This window comes from Triturus cristatus, chromosome 5_1 (genome assembly GCF_964204655.1).
Source record: "Triturus cristatus chromosome 5_1, aTriCri1.1, whole genome shotgun sequence".
NCBI lineage: Eukaryota > Metazoa > Chordata > Amphibia > Caudata > Salamandridae > Triturus > Triturus cristatus.
The window spans coordinates 426,728,411-426,743,364 of NC_140587.1; the positions used below are offsets into that span (position 1 = coordinate 426,728,411).

Below are 14,954 nucleotides of genomic sequence, written 5' to 3' on the forward strand. Positions count from 1 at the left end.
GATAATACAATTTAATTGTGATAAGGGAAAAGAAGGGCCTAAAAAACAGTGATGCACCACACAAAAATTTACAATTTTTTACTTTTTTATTTTTTGTAATTTAACCATTTTATATTTTTCTTAGAAGAATTCAATACATTTCTTTTTCTTATCACAAAAAATATAAATTAAACTTTAATTTATATTTTTTGTGATAAGAAAAAGAAATGTATTGAATTCTTCTAAGAAAAAAATAAAATGGTTAAATTACAACAAAAAAAAAGAAGTAAAAAATTGTAAATTTTTGTGTGGTGCATCACTGTTTTTTAGGCCCTTCTTTTCCCTTATCACAATTAAATTGTATTATCATCAATAGAGGTCGTGAGGGAAATTTCTTCATATGACCATTGACTCATTAGCCACTCCTGCACCGGTCAGGTGAATAATTGAAATGCAGTAAGCCATCATGCCCAATAGTCTCATCACTGTACTCACCATCAGATTGCGACTTCTGGTAAGGACCAATCTGTTCCTGCAAAGGCAGAATCCTCTTTTCTGAGGGACTGCTAGATTCCAATGAGCGCAGAAGTTTAAGGGTCGTGTTGATGCTCTTCTGGGATTGTAGGAGAGAATTTCTCTACACTAGCTAGTTGTCTATGCATGGGTTAACATGTATAGGTTGTTCTTCAAGACTTGATGCAACTACTGCAAGATACTTTGTGAAAGCCCTAGAGACAGACTTTATTCCCAAGACCAGCATCCAGAATTGGGAACAATTCTCTCACCCAAACCCAAACCAGAGGTATTTGGATAGTGTTGGTTCATCGGTACACGAAAGTAGGCATCTTTCAAGTCCATTGTTGCTAGGCAGTCTCCTTTTTCCAACTTGGGAATAAAACCCTATAGTATTGTCATTTTGAACTTTAGTATTTGGATGAATATATTTAGGAGCATAATTTATTTGGCATACATGGTCTTGGTCTGCCTTTTGGTCCATGCAGTGTCCATGTTTGAAAATATTTAAAATCCAATTGTCTGTTATCTCTCTCCATTCTTTAAGTAAATTTTGGATTCTACGTCAGGCACGGAGGCGAGGATTAGGCTTTTCCTTCTTCGCTTTAATGTAACTCCAAAAACATAGCAGCCATTAAAACACAACTACGTTCCCCATGAAAACCAGGGAAACAAACAGCAAAAACTTCGGAGTCTTTACTTAATGTCCGTGACCAGGCTCCCATAACCTACTCTTGTCTCTTCTTGTTCCTCCTTTTTCTTTGCTCAGCAGGCAGTTAAGTGGGCCCTTTTTTCTCTCTTATATTTGTCAAGTGATTAAGAGGATTGCGAGGAGTCAGTGCGGGGGGGGAATCATTGTGTAATTGTTTGTGGATGAGAGTCTTGTTTTTCTCTATGCAGATTCCCTGAATTGGTCACGGGACCGCTACTGCGCTCCTTACACGACCAGATTGCCCAACATGACGGCGGTGCGGCCCGACGCCCGATAGAGGGCACTGCGGGGCTGCAGCAACGTTCTGGGCCGCAGCGCGATACCAGATACTGTTCACGCCTTCCCGGGTGCCTGGTCATCGCTTATCGGAGAACTGGGTCTGTACATTATTTACACATAATTGCTGCAAGGGATGCCCCGGTGGGGTAGGTAGTGGTGCGGTGCACCGTTGGATTGACGCCCTGAGGGGCCAGTATTGTCTGGGCCGGGCAGCAGTACCCTGAGAACAGTGAGGTTGTTTGGGGTGTCCCTAGGCTCGCGCCTGAACAATCGTGCGCCTTGTGGGCCACCCACATTTGTCTGGGGTACCCCCTAAGCCCATAGTACTCATGACCAACGTGTGATGCTCCTCCTTTGACCTTGGCCTCCCCTGATTCACGTTAGGAGCTTCCCTCCTTCCCTTACTATGGCGCAAGAGATATAAGAGGAGGAGGACTCCCTGGCCTACCTCCAATGGGAGGCCATGGACACCTCCATATGCAGGGCAGTAAATGCCCTGAGATTGTCAGAGAAAACAGCGCCGGAGTGTGCAAAGATTGCATAGTCTGGTTCTAGTTCTGTCCCAGCCCCTGACCCGGGGAAGGTCCCTCAGGAGGATGCGGGAGAGGGCTTCCCCCCCCCCCCCCAAGAAGAAGCGTGTGGAGGGGGTGGACAAGGATGCGGTTGCACGTCTTAAAGCGGCTTTCCTGGCCAAGACATCCCCACCAGAAGCCATGCAGGGCCTTCCCACCCCCGAGACGAATCCTCCCCGCCCAGATTCATCTCGGCATCAGGAAGGGGACTCCCTGGAGTAGTCTGATGAGGAAGCAGGTTCCTCTATATCTTGGCAGCCAACGGGCCACCAAGAGCCACCCCAGGAGGGCATTTCTGATATGCTGGACCCGGACATTGTCCATCCGAGGTCGGCTGAGCGTGCCCAGGCTGAAAAAGGTAGCCAAGTACGTGGCAGCCCGTCGCAGAAAACCACTAGAGAATGAAGCCCGCAGCCGGCTGAGGGCAGAATGTCAGCGTCCCACATTACAAGGGAAGGTCACACTCACCAGATATAGATGAAATGAAAAGACCATTTGTTAAGCGCGATAGCTAGCCTTAGGCGTCCTAGCGCTGCAGACCACACGTGCAAGGATACAGCAGAGAGCTATCCAGATTTATTAAAAAGGAGAGTTGAAGAGCTTGCGGAATGGGAGCAAATTAGACTCGGAGCGCAGATGGAGTGGGAGGGAGTTCCAGAGCCTGGCCGCGTTGTAGGCAAAAGAGCGGCCACCACATCTGGTTCTTTTTATCCTGGGTACTATGGCGAGGAGAGAGGAAGCTGATCTGAGTTGTCTGTTAGGGCGGTAGGGGGTAATCAATGATTGGTTAAAGACATGGCCAGTCTTCCAGACGGCTCTGTGAGCAATGCAAAGGGCCTTAAATTCAATTTTCTCCTGAACTGGTAGCCAGTGGAGTTTTTCCAGGCCCGGACTGATGGGAAGCCGACGGGGAATCTGAAGGAGTGTGCGCGCTGCGCAGTTTTGGACGACCTGAAGCTTGCGCAGAGTCGACTGAGGGGACCCTAAATAAAGGGCGTTCCCGAAGTCCAAGCGCGACAGAATAAGACCTTGATCCATGATCCGTCTCGCCTGGAATGGAAGTAGAGGAAGGATTTTCCGAAGCAGCCTCAGCAAACCGTAGCAGGTCGCTGCAAGTTTGGCTGCTTGGTGGTTGAAGTTAAGGGCGCTATCCAGCCAGATGCCCAAGCTTTTAATTGTGCCCTTTGGTGTTGGGGCAGGACCGAGGCAGGTGGGCCACAGTGGGTCCATAGCAATGTTGGAGGTGTTGCCCAAGAGCATAAGCTCAGTTTTGCCCCCGCTCAGCTTTAAACAGGAGAGTCATCCATTTGACCACCTCCTCCAGAAAACCACTCAGGTTGTTGGTGGTGGCGTTAGACTGATTGAGGGCCACCACTAGCTGAGTGTCGTCGGCATAAGTGATGATTTTTACGCCGAAAGGACGGACAATCTCAGCTAGGGGGCTCATATAAATGTTAAATAACGTAGGGCTCAGGAAGAGCCCTGAGGCACACCGCAACTGAGTGGCATGCTAGGGGAGGTGGTTTCGCCCTCGAAGACTTGGAAGGAGCGGTCTGCCAGGAATGATTTAAACCATTTGATGGCGTTCCCTGAGACTCCCAGGTTGGCAAGTCGGTGTATTAGTATATCGTGATTTACAGTGTCGAATGCGGCACTTAGGTCCAGGAGGATAATGGCTGCACCGCCTCCTTGGTCCAGAATCTTCCTGGTCTCTTCAGTTATCGCAAGAAGGGCAGTAACTGAAGAGACCAGGCCACGTTCCTGGCAAAGTTCGTCAAGGACCCTAAGAAGAGAATTGACAGTTCCTGGCGGGCTTCCAGGATAAGCTTCTGGATGCTATTGGCCCAATGACCAAAAATTTGGACATGACCGAGGCGGCCAAGGTGTCTGGTTCTCTTACTGCTCCCGAAGTCCTCTCTGGTTGGGCACAGCACGCCATGTGCTTTATGGGGAATGTGAACTACGCCCTGTCAGAGCGTCGCCGCTCCTTGTTGATCAAGATGGACCCCAAATGGGGGGACCTGGCCTCCTCGGAGGCTGGAGCGGTTGCGCAGGGGGGGGATTTTTCAGCAGCCCATTTGTTAAAGAATTGGGTAAGTTTGTGGGGACGTTTACGTCGCTGGACAAGGCACAGACCAATATTAAGCGGGGTTTTCCCCAGAGGTGGTCGTAGCAGGGGGCCACTCGACTGGCCGCTTCTCTTCTCCCCCCCCCCCCCCCCCCCCTCCCAGGCAAAGGGACAAGGCTCTGGGCGCGGGCAGTATCAGGCTAACCCACACTTCAACAACTTTAACCCAACAAGAGGACAATGCTTCAAAGGCCGCGGAGGATGCAAGGACGGCAACAACAGCAATTCGAACGCCGAGCGATATCCCAATAACGCTCGGCGCAGCTAAGGGTGGGGGGTTGGTTGGCTTTGTTACTCCAGGTCCCGGCGACCATTACAGCGGACGCATGGGTTTTGCAGAAGGTCCAGGGGTTCCAAATAGAGTTTACGGTTCCCCCCGCCCATCAGTACGCCCGCCCTATTTCTTTTTCCGCCCCGACATGGCTATGATAGAGGAAGAGGTGTCGGCTCTGCTTCAAACAGCCATGCCATCTGTCGAACAGTGATACACCCGAGGGATTTCTCAGCAACCTCTTCTTGGTCGACAAGGCCGATGGGGGCCAGAGGACGGTGCTCAACCTCAGGGATTTCAACGAGTGGCTCGTATATCACTACTTCAATATGGAGGGTATCAATCTCCTCAGGGACGTGCTGCTACCATCCGATTGGATAGTGCGCCTGGACCCGAAGGATGCGTACCCGACGGTCCCGATCTTTCCCCCTCACCGTCGCTTCCTCCAATTTCTCTGGAGTGGTCAGGCCTATGAGTTTCAAACTCTGCCTTTCGGCCTCTCATCAGCCTCTTAGTGCTTCACCAAGGTCCTCAAACCAGCAGTGGAGTTCCTGCGGGCTCAGGGGATTCGGCTTATCATCTATTTGGACAATATACTCATCCTAGCACAGTGTCCCTCGAGGCTGAGGGCGCATCTTCAGTCGGCGGTTGACCTGTTGCAGGGACTAGGGTTCATAATAAACGAGCAGAAGTCGCTCCTTACCCGGACGCAGAAAGCGGTCTTTCTAGGTTTCGTCATAGATTCCAACTCTTCTTCTTTGAGTCTTCCCTCTCGGAAGGTCGCGAAGATAAGTCACGGGAGTTGCCAAACTTTGGCCAAACAGCATACATCGCTGAGGCATATCGCACGCCTGGTGGGCCTGCTCTCCTCGATGCAGGCGATTTTCCCCAGCCCGCTGCACTATCGTGCCTTGCAGCACCTGAAAGCCCACCATTTAAGGAGGGACCTCACCTACGCGCAAGTGGTTCCGCTGACGGACGAGGTAAGAGGAGTTGGAGTGGTTGCTCGCTCACATGGAGGCCTGAAACGGGAGAGCTATCGTGGGTTCTGATCCCAAATTGGTGATACAGTCGGACACCAGCAGGTCAGGCGGGGAGCCCTGTGTGGGGATTTTTCAACCTGCAGAAGTTGGTCTCCTCAAGAGCACCACCTACACATAAATTGCCTGGACCTCCTGGTAGGGTCATTCACGGTTCTGGAATTTCTACCTGGACAAACAGGTGTCAGTAATGGAGGAATACATCCACGGTCGAGACTATCAGGTGGCGGATTGGCACTCCCGGCACCTGCGGGACACCAGCATTTGGAAGCTGGACCGTCAAGTTTTCTGGCTGCTGTCCAACAGATGGGGTCCTTTTTCGATCGATCTCTTTGCTTGCCGCATCGATAACCAGTTGCCACGGTTCTTCAGCTGGAGGCCATCCCACTGGTGGAGGTGACAGAGGCTTTCCTCCAGGACTGGAGCCGAGAGAGGGGTTACACCTTTCTCCTGTTCTCGATGATAACGTGGGTGGCTGCCCTGGTTCACAGGCAGAGGGCGAGCGTGGTGTTGATAATGCTGCTTTGGAGGTCGCATGTGTGTTTCGGTTCTTCCGGAACTTTCTTGGGCTTCTCCAATCAGACTCCCCCACTTTCCCCGCACTATGACTAATCCGGACAACGAGCCACACCATCTGGTGGAAGAAGGCTTGTTACACCTCATGGCGTGGCGGATTACAAGCAGAGGTGGAGACTCCCAGGCCTTTTGAGCCACGCTGAGTTACTGCTGTCCAGAGCCTGGGCAGACAGCATGACAAAGCGTTATCGTTCCTCATGGACAAGATGGGTATGTTGGTGTTTGCGAAGGGAAGTGGATTCCGTGGGTTCGGATATAATTAATGTCCTCAATTTCCTTGCAAGTCTGGCGGAAGAGGCATTGGCAAACCGGTCCATAAATGCCATACGGTCCGCCATCTCAACAGGGCATTCCCCAGTGGAGAGTGCCCCAGTGGGCGAACATCCCTTTGTCTGTAGGTTACTAAAGGGGATCCATTTGTCTCTCCCTCCAGAACCGCGGTATACTACACACTGGGATGTCAATTTGGTCTTGAAGCTATTTTGGTCGTGGCAACCAAACCGGTTTCTGTCCCGGAAAGAGATTTCAGCGAAGCTGGCAATGCTACTATGCCTCATATCGTGCAGAAGGGTTTCAGACGTGCGTACCTTGGATAGAATGGCTAGAGTTTTCTCCTGACAGAGTGACCTTTACGATAAGTAGGCATACCAAGTTGAATACCAGCACGATCTCTTATCCAGCCTTATTCGATTCCCCTAAGCTCTGTGTGGTGAAATGTCTAACGGCCTATGAAGAGATAACAGAGGAAGTCTGCCCGCCGGGCGAACGTCAACTCCTGATAGCACTCAGAAAGCAGTTCTTCTCCCACGATAGCCCGCTGGGTTAGATGGGTAATGAAGGAGGCGGGTATCGACACAAAGGCCTTCGGGGCGCATTCAGCAATGGGGGCAATGGCCTCAAAAGCATTTACCTTAGGTGCACTACTGGAGGACCTCATGAGTGCAGCAGACTGGGCTTCGGACTCCACATTTGAAAGGTTTTATTTTAATGTCGAATGTAGCCCAGGTGGTGGTATGTAAGCTCTGAAGGATCATTATCCTCGTCTCTGGTCCTGACATAGAATTAAAATTTGCTTAGCTCTAGTGAAGGTAAATTTCAATTCTATTAAGGACACGGAGGCCAGGATTACCCACCCAGCAACCAGGAGGGATGCAGACCTGTCCGTAAGGGAGCAAGTAGTCTGTTTTCTTTGATTGGATGTTCTATGAAGTTGTCTGCGATTGATTCATTAGGTTAAGGTAGTTATCTGAACGGATTCTGGTCACTGGACAAGCGGGTTTTTTCCCCGTTACTGACGCACAATGTCTTTGCAGGAAATGATGGGTCGAAACAGGACGCATGATGGAAAAGGATGGTGTGATTTGCGCGCAGAAAGAGGAGGAACAGGAAGAGAGAAAGGAGGTTATGGGAGCCTGGTCAAGGACATTATGAAAGGACTCCGAAGTTTTTGCTGTTTGTTTCCCTGGTGTTCATGTGAAATGTAGTTGTGTTTTAATGGCTGCTGTGTTTTTGGAGTTACATTAAAGCGAAGAAGGAAAAGCATAATTTTCGCCTCTGTGTCCTCAATAGAATTAGAGAACTAGAGCTAGGCAAATTTTCATTCTGCCCCATGTTGGTGTCACATGTACAAGGGGTGGCCTGATACAGTTGCCTTGTTTTTGTATTTCCTCTAGTGGACTGACCTCTCCCTCTACCTTTAAAGAAGTGGTGTGTAGGTGAGCTTTGCTGCTACTGAGAAATCGCTTGGTATGTGCTTTGGATCTATACTGAGTGTTTGAGTGATGAAGGGTCTAGTGCCCCAGTTCCCTCTTCTGGGAATAAAAGCTACTTTCCAAAAAGTGTCCCCTTTGATTGCAAGGATTCCCTTGGCCCAAGCCTTGTCTGATGGCTTTTTCAGTTTTTCATATGCTTAGTTTACATTATCCTTTAACAGATATTGTCCATTAAATGGGTTAATGATTGATGTTTGCACCTCCGATTTGAAGGATGAGATGGAGTCATACATGCCTATGGAGTACCATGTCCATACACAGTTGCTTACTGGCTGTATCCACAGAACCCAGGGATAATCTAACACGTGTTGGAGAATTTACTCTCTGCAATGAGTCCTTGACCTCTTTTGAAGTGTTCAGGTAATTGTTGCTTGAGCGACACAATTTTGTCTCATTGCAGGTGTCTCTAATGCAAAATATCACTGTCTAAGTCATTTGTTACCTCATGTTGCAAGTCATGCATGTCCTCTCAGTGTATTTTGAGACTACTTCTTGACCTTGTGAGTCCGGTGTCAGTCGATTCTCTACCATGGCTTTTTATGCTCAATGTTACATAAGCTCTCGTAAGAGGCCAATAAAGCTTGGAATTACTACTTCTGAAGACTATCTGCCATTTCTGCCTTGCTCCTGCATTTCTGCAGAGTGCTCCTCTTTTGACAGCAACCATTTTATGGGTCTTGTGTACCCTAGGCTTCAGACTGCTTGGCCTTAGAGTCCCTTCAGTGTCAATCCTCTATCAATACAGAGCCGGGTGGTTGAACCTTATTCACAATATCAGTAACTTAATTTTTGATCAGGGTGTAGAGTCCTTCAGTCTTTCACTCACTGGTGTTTTGACATCAAGATGGTAGCTTTTACTTTCCTGGAGTCTGTAGTTTTCGGCTCGAAGGCTTTCTTTTCTGAAGCATAGTTTGCTTAGGCTATTCTGGTGTTAAGAGAAGTTCTTTCAGTACTGTGTTGGTTAACGCTAGGTCTATATGAGCTATGTCCTTGATATAGGACTCCTGGATATGTTGCTTCTGGACCTCAGTGCCCTCAAGTGTATTGGGTCCCTCCTTATCAGATAATCTGTTTCTGCTATGTCTCTGTAATTTTGCCTGTGCTATGGCATAATGTGCCCAGGTCTTTTTGACCCTAATCTTCGGTTTACAATGGGGGCGGCATTGCAGGGTTTGGACTGATTTTCTTTTGGGAAACAGATTACATACCTTGTGACCATCCATCTGCACAAATATTTGGAGGCACTTTACTTAGAAAGGACTGAGGAGGCCTCAAGCAGATCATTGCAAAAGGTATAGTCCTCAAGTACATAGCAGGCTGTGCTATTGGGCAGACCCGCCCTCACTGTCCGAGAACTGAAAACACCAAACCTTACATGCTAGTTGTTCGCGAACATTCCAACGAGCCACCACTACTGTCAGGGCATAAAATGACAAAAACGCCCAATTTAAAGACCATGGCACTACTCCCAACCTACAGATATGTAGAAAAACTTCAGTCATGGTGCCCAGACCTCGTTTAGACTTTGAAAATACATTAATAGTTCAGATCACGAGTTAAAGGGGAACAAGTACAGTCACAGAATTAGATCTGGAAGAAAGGAATTTTATTTGGTTTATAATGCAAATAAATACTCTATGAAACAGGCTTGCTACACCTTCAGGTATTTGGCACACCAGGTTTGACAGAATGTTACAGGCATGGCATTGGTGGATGATGAATTTGTGCTAAAAGCAATGTTGATAGCCAAATTATATGTTGGGAAAATATTGAATATTGCTTTCTCATGCAGATTGATAAACGGTTCAAAATGGCTTTCCTTGCTGTCAACAGAAGATTACAATATAATATTGGTGACTAGAAGCAAAGCAAACCAAACTCCATGGATTTAAACTGCAAAAGCCCATCTTGTCCATCAATGCATATTTTATTATGCAAGCTTCATTGTGCACCATGTGTACATCTCACAGACTACAATAGGCTATTATGTATGTCACCCATGAAAAATTACAAATTGTGCAAAACATGCCATGCTCATATTGTCAATGAGCCAGCCTCATTACAGTATTTTATGTACTTTTCAGGAACAGTCCTATTAAACACAAAATAGCATGTATTACAAAAAACTAATTCCTTTACTAAATGCATTCTGGTTGTACTGGTTGTCAATTGGGCAGATTTCTCCCTACATTTGATCTTGAAAAGAGAATGGAAATAGCAGGAAGAATATTTTTTTCCCCAACATCTCTGAAAACATTTTTGTTGGGTTCTTAGTTTATGGGTGTAAACGTCATTTGCGTTGCCCGTCCTTTGCACTGCCTAAGCATAGGCTGCACATATGTAGTGCAAATTACTCATGCTTGGGCAGACTTGGACAATAATATTTATCCCTTCGTGAATCATCCACTGTGACCAACTTTGGCCACTGGTCCGACAACGCTTCCACAGCAACAGAAACAAAAAACCAAACAAAAACTTATTTCAGTAAAAAATACTAACTAACTTTACCCATGTTATTTTAGTCAAGGCTCTTGAAAGGCACAGAACATCCACTTTAAATTTTGATCTGCAGTAACATTACAGAGTGGTGTTTACAAACTGGTGAAGGTTCAAAAACCCAGAGTAAAATCTTCCCCTACAACTATTGGTGTCTAGCAAAATACACAGAGCATGCTAAATATACTTCCATTTAGAATTACACTATATAGGTGTACTTTGATTATAAAGCCTAATCAATAACCGCCATCTTTACTGAAAGCTACATCAGGGATAATATTATCACACATTCCATTTGAACGCAAGTTCATAGCCCATACCGTGTAACAGCTGAAAAGCTGTTGCTTGCCGATTATGAAGAGACACGTTGTCGGAATCCTTACAATACTCTGTCCACCAAGCATGAGGATCCGCTTCCGAAGTTTGCAGCTCCTGAAACAATCAACAAAATTAAAGTTTACCTGAGAGTGCTGTGGTATATTTTCAGAAGTGCCTTCATATTCCCCACGGCCCTTCATCATGTCCCCAATCAGTGTTCGTCACATGCATAAACTGTGACACCCAAAATGTGCAAACATATTCCCGAAATGTGAAATATGCCAAAAGGTTCAGGGACATGGTTTGGATTACCCAACATATGTGAAAAGATTCCTGCTCTAGCATGGCATGAATTTTCTAATCGAGGTGCTACTCCCGGGAAGAGAGAAGGCCCCTATTCCAAACAGCCTCTAACCCCATATCAAAAGGAAGGAAAATGTCTCTATACATCAGAGTCATATGGCAGCCATTCTTTTCTCCATGATCTGGAGAACGCTTGAGGGCATATTGCTGTTGCCCAGGAAAGTAACAAGATAGTAGAGGCACAACTGGAGAATGAAATAGGCACCTCACAGTTGTAACATACACATAAATGACACCAACTCATATGAAGATAAAGTAAAAAGCGACACATGATCGTTCAATGACAGTAAAGCACAAGGCCATGATTATGGTTTAACTGCAGCAATCAGGTTCCAACTGCTCACCTGCACATCTGCAAAAGCACAGGCTGCAAAAGGCCCAAGTATAGAATTAAACTACTTTTGACACATGTAGTTTGGACAATGTGATCAACATGCCGATATGGGGTGTATGGCAACCCACTGAACTTGCACAATGCCCCAATAAAATAAATACCTGCTGTGTGACAGCAACAAAATACTGATCCCCGAGCATGCATCATTTTGGAAGGCAGCCCTCATGAACAGATAAGTGCTTAGGAATCACAATCCTATAGCAAGAATCCTTTTAGGAGGAGTGCAGTCTCTCCCCATTCCAATGCTGCATCTCCCACTTATTTCGATCAAAGGAGATGCAATCAAACTCTGAGAATCTGTTTTCAGTCAACTCCATGGTGCTTCGTCACCCATCTCAGAAATATAGTAGGAAGAAGAGGTCGCTCTAGAAGGGGAAGCTGTTCCTCTTGTCAATTATGCACTCCCCATAAGACTTTCCTGCTTGGACAGGATGGCAAACCCCCCCCCCCCCCGCCCCCGATTGCTACTGGCCTTTGCTCTCTGCAGTCATGTAAAATTGTGCTTGAAAATACAAATCACATCACGTGGGGAAACTGCAACAGGGTGCGATTGACACATGATGCAGCTGTCTTGGGTTATACAAACATCGAGAGGTAACTTTTATTATTTGCTCCACACTATGGCATCCCATACATGTGAGATTTGAAACTGGTTTAGACCAGACAGGATGACCATTCCCGCTGCTATTTCTGTGCTCTGCATGCGGTTATTTACAATTACATACTAATAAAGGAGAAAGAAGCAAATGTAGAAGAATGGGTAGCGTGAATCAGGAGTATTTGAAAAACAGAATTTGATATGGGATAGTTATAAATGTAATACATTCCATTTTCTATTGTGAATGCATCAGAAACACACTTGTCCCATTTGCCTCAACTGTTTGTTAATGAACTGCTATACTATCGTTTGTCTTCAAGGCACCAGTACTATTGTTGAATGCTGCATTCCTATTTCTTTGTTAACAGCATACAGAGTAGGACTGAAAGTTGATACTGCCTATGGATGTTGGAATTGCTATTTTGATGTCTGCAACTAGTTGAAATACGATTAGTGTTTTTTTCCCTGTGTTTTGGTTTGCTTAAAAGAAAATGTTGCTGTATTTCTCCCAAGCTAACTTGAGTTTTTCTCCCCAAAAATATTTGGCACTTACCAGAGATTATGGCATTTTATTTTTGCGGTTTTCATTATTTTTTCTTTGTTCTATCTGCACTACAAAGCATTCTCTCCTTAAGCTCACATCACCTACACACTTGACACATTTAGAGAACTTTTGCAGTATACCAAAACACAATATTAATAAAAAAATTAAAAAATGCATTAAGCCGATGTACTTGGAGTACCCTAAGGAGCTGTGCCGAACATGGAGCAGATGGGAGGATGGAGGGTACCACAAGTTCAGTAAAGGTTGCATACTCAGAAGATCCGAGCCAAAGGAGGAGGTCCACCTCTCATGCATGTAAAACTGTTCAACACGTTCTGGCTGAGGGAAGGTTACAGGTGACAGATGCTTCTTGAGAGGTGGGGGCAGGGGGCGTTGTGAAGATTGGGGGGGGTGCATTTATTTATTGTTGTCGACAACAATCACACTTATAAGCAAGAAGCCAACACCAACCTGAGTGGATTTACAGAAAACCCTTCCCAGGTTCAGAGGGACCCATCCCTCTACATGCAAAGGTGAACTCATTCAGGGTTAGCCCTTACGTACGCTACCACTTCCAAATATGGCAAAATCTTATGTCATGTCATAGAACGTGAACGGCTCCTGGACCGCATTAAGCGGACAGCAGTACTCAGATACGCCAAACAATTCCAACCCTCAGTCCTTATGCTCCAAGAAACTTACCTGATGAGCTCCCACTGCCCCTTCTGGAGGAGATTCGGCTATGATAAGATCAAAAGAGCTACCAAGAGTTAACCCGTGGCTCCGGAGGAATGGAGGTGCTCCTGCAGAGAACTCTTCCCATGACGGTGACATGCACAATAACAGATCCAATGGGTAGATTTGAGTGGTTAGAGGGGCTCCTTGAATGTATATGTGCCACCCTACTTGCAGTCTACAAAACTAGACGCTCTGATGACACCCATCTCTGAACTCCATTTTGGGAGGGAACTTAAATGCTGCCCCAAACTCTGACAGACACAACAGGATATGACATCCTCCCCAAAGCCACCCTCCCACCCAAAGACTGGCAGCCTGACTGGGGCAAAGAATCCAAGAGACTTGATGGACTTTCATGGTCTACATGACGGCTAAAGGACCTAGAATCCTCGGGCTGAGGAGTACACCCACACATCTGCAGCCCACATGCCAGTCCTCATGGACCTCATACTGCTCCCGGCAACTGACATGTTGCATATAACCCAAGTCAACTTTCGCCCCTGAGGCATTTGAGACCATTCACAAATGATAACAACCTGGGCAATAGTGGGGGTTGTTGAGGTCCATATGGCATCTCAACGTATGGTATCTGAGAGACGAGACATGAGAATTCCTCTTCGCAGCAATAGAAAATCACTTTACACAAAATTAAGGCATGGTAAAGCTGCCAGGTGTACTGTGGGCAGTGAGCAAAGCTACCATTAGAGAAACTGCCAATGGATTCACCCAGATTAAAAAGCTGGAGAAGTCTCGGGACATGATGGCTCTTAAACATCTTAGAGCTAGAAAAACGCTACATCAGACAACGGACAGAAATCATAGGCAGACAACTGACCCTAGCGAAAAAGACTCTGGCAGACAGCCATGGAGGAGGCCTGACAATGTTGGAGAGCATGGACGCAAAACGTATATGAACACGGTGACGAGTCGGGGTAGAAGCTATACTGGCTGGCCACCAGGGATGTCACCTCCCAGATTGTTCCTGAGATATTAGATTTAACTGGTACCCAAACAAGTAGCTTACCAGAGGTAACAGGGGTCTTTGCCACATAAAATGCACCCAATCTGTGAGCTGCACAACACCATACACTACGACCTTCAACTCGCAACACTCTCCTGGATGGACCTCGCTGCCCTTGAGGACCCAATTATGGTGGAGGAGGTTGAAGAAAAGATAGAGACTGAACTGGAGTAAGATACTGGGCCCGGACGGGTTCCAGATAGAGTACTATTGCAAATAGGCAGATCTGCTTTCTCCCTACCTATTCAATCTACACACACAGGCATTGGAGAGAGGGCGCTTCTCCCCGGAGATAGATATGGCCACCATCATGGTCATCCCTAAAATGGGCCACCACTCTCTTCCCCAATCGATGTGCCTTCTATAGGCCCATCTACCTGATTAACACTGAAGTTAAGATATTTGCCAAGCTCCTAGCCAACAGGTTCCACCCAATGAAGTCCAAGCTGGCCCACACGGACCAATGCAGCTTTATGCCGGGCCAGGGTACACACCACTGTATTCATCGCCTACATGTAGCCATGGCTCTGATGGGTTAACTGGAGGGCCCCCCTGGTCATCCTTCTCCCAACTTTGAAAAAGCCTTTGCCTTGATAGATTTGTCCTTCCTCTCAAGTGTACTGAGAAAATGAGACTGGAT

At 46.8% G+C, this 14,954-nt stretch overlaps 1 protein-coding gene across 1 annotated transcript in view; it reads right to left on the reverse strand.

Moving 5' to 3' along the window:
* POP1 (POP1 ribonuclease P/MRP subunit) overlaps positions 1–14,954 on the reverse strand; it is a 354,117-nt gene that overhangs the window by 228,636 nt on the left and 110,527 nt on the right. The window contains exon 10 of the mRNA XM_085605196.1: positions 10,659–10,770. Coding sequence (XP_085461322.1) covers positions 10,659–10,770 — 112 coding nt within the window. The remainder of the gene's footprint in view (positions 1–10,658; positions 10,771–14,954) is intronic.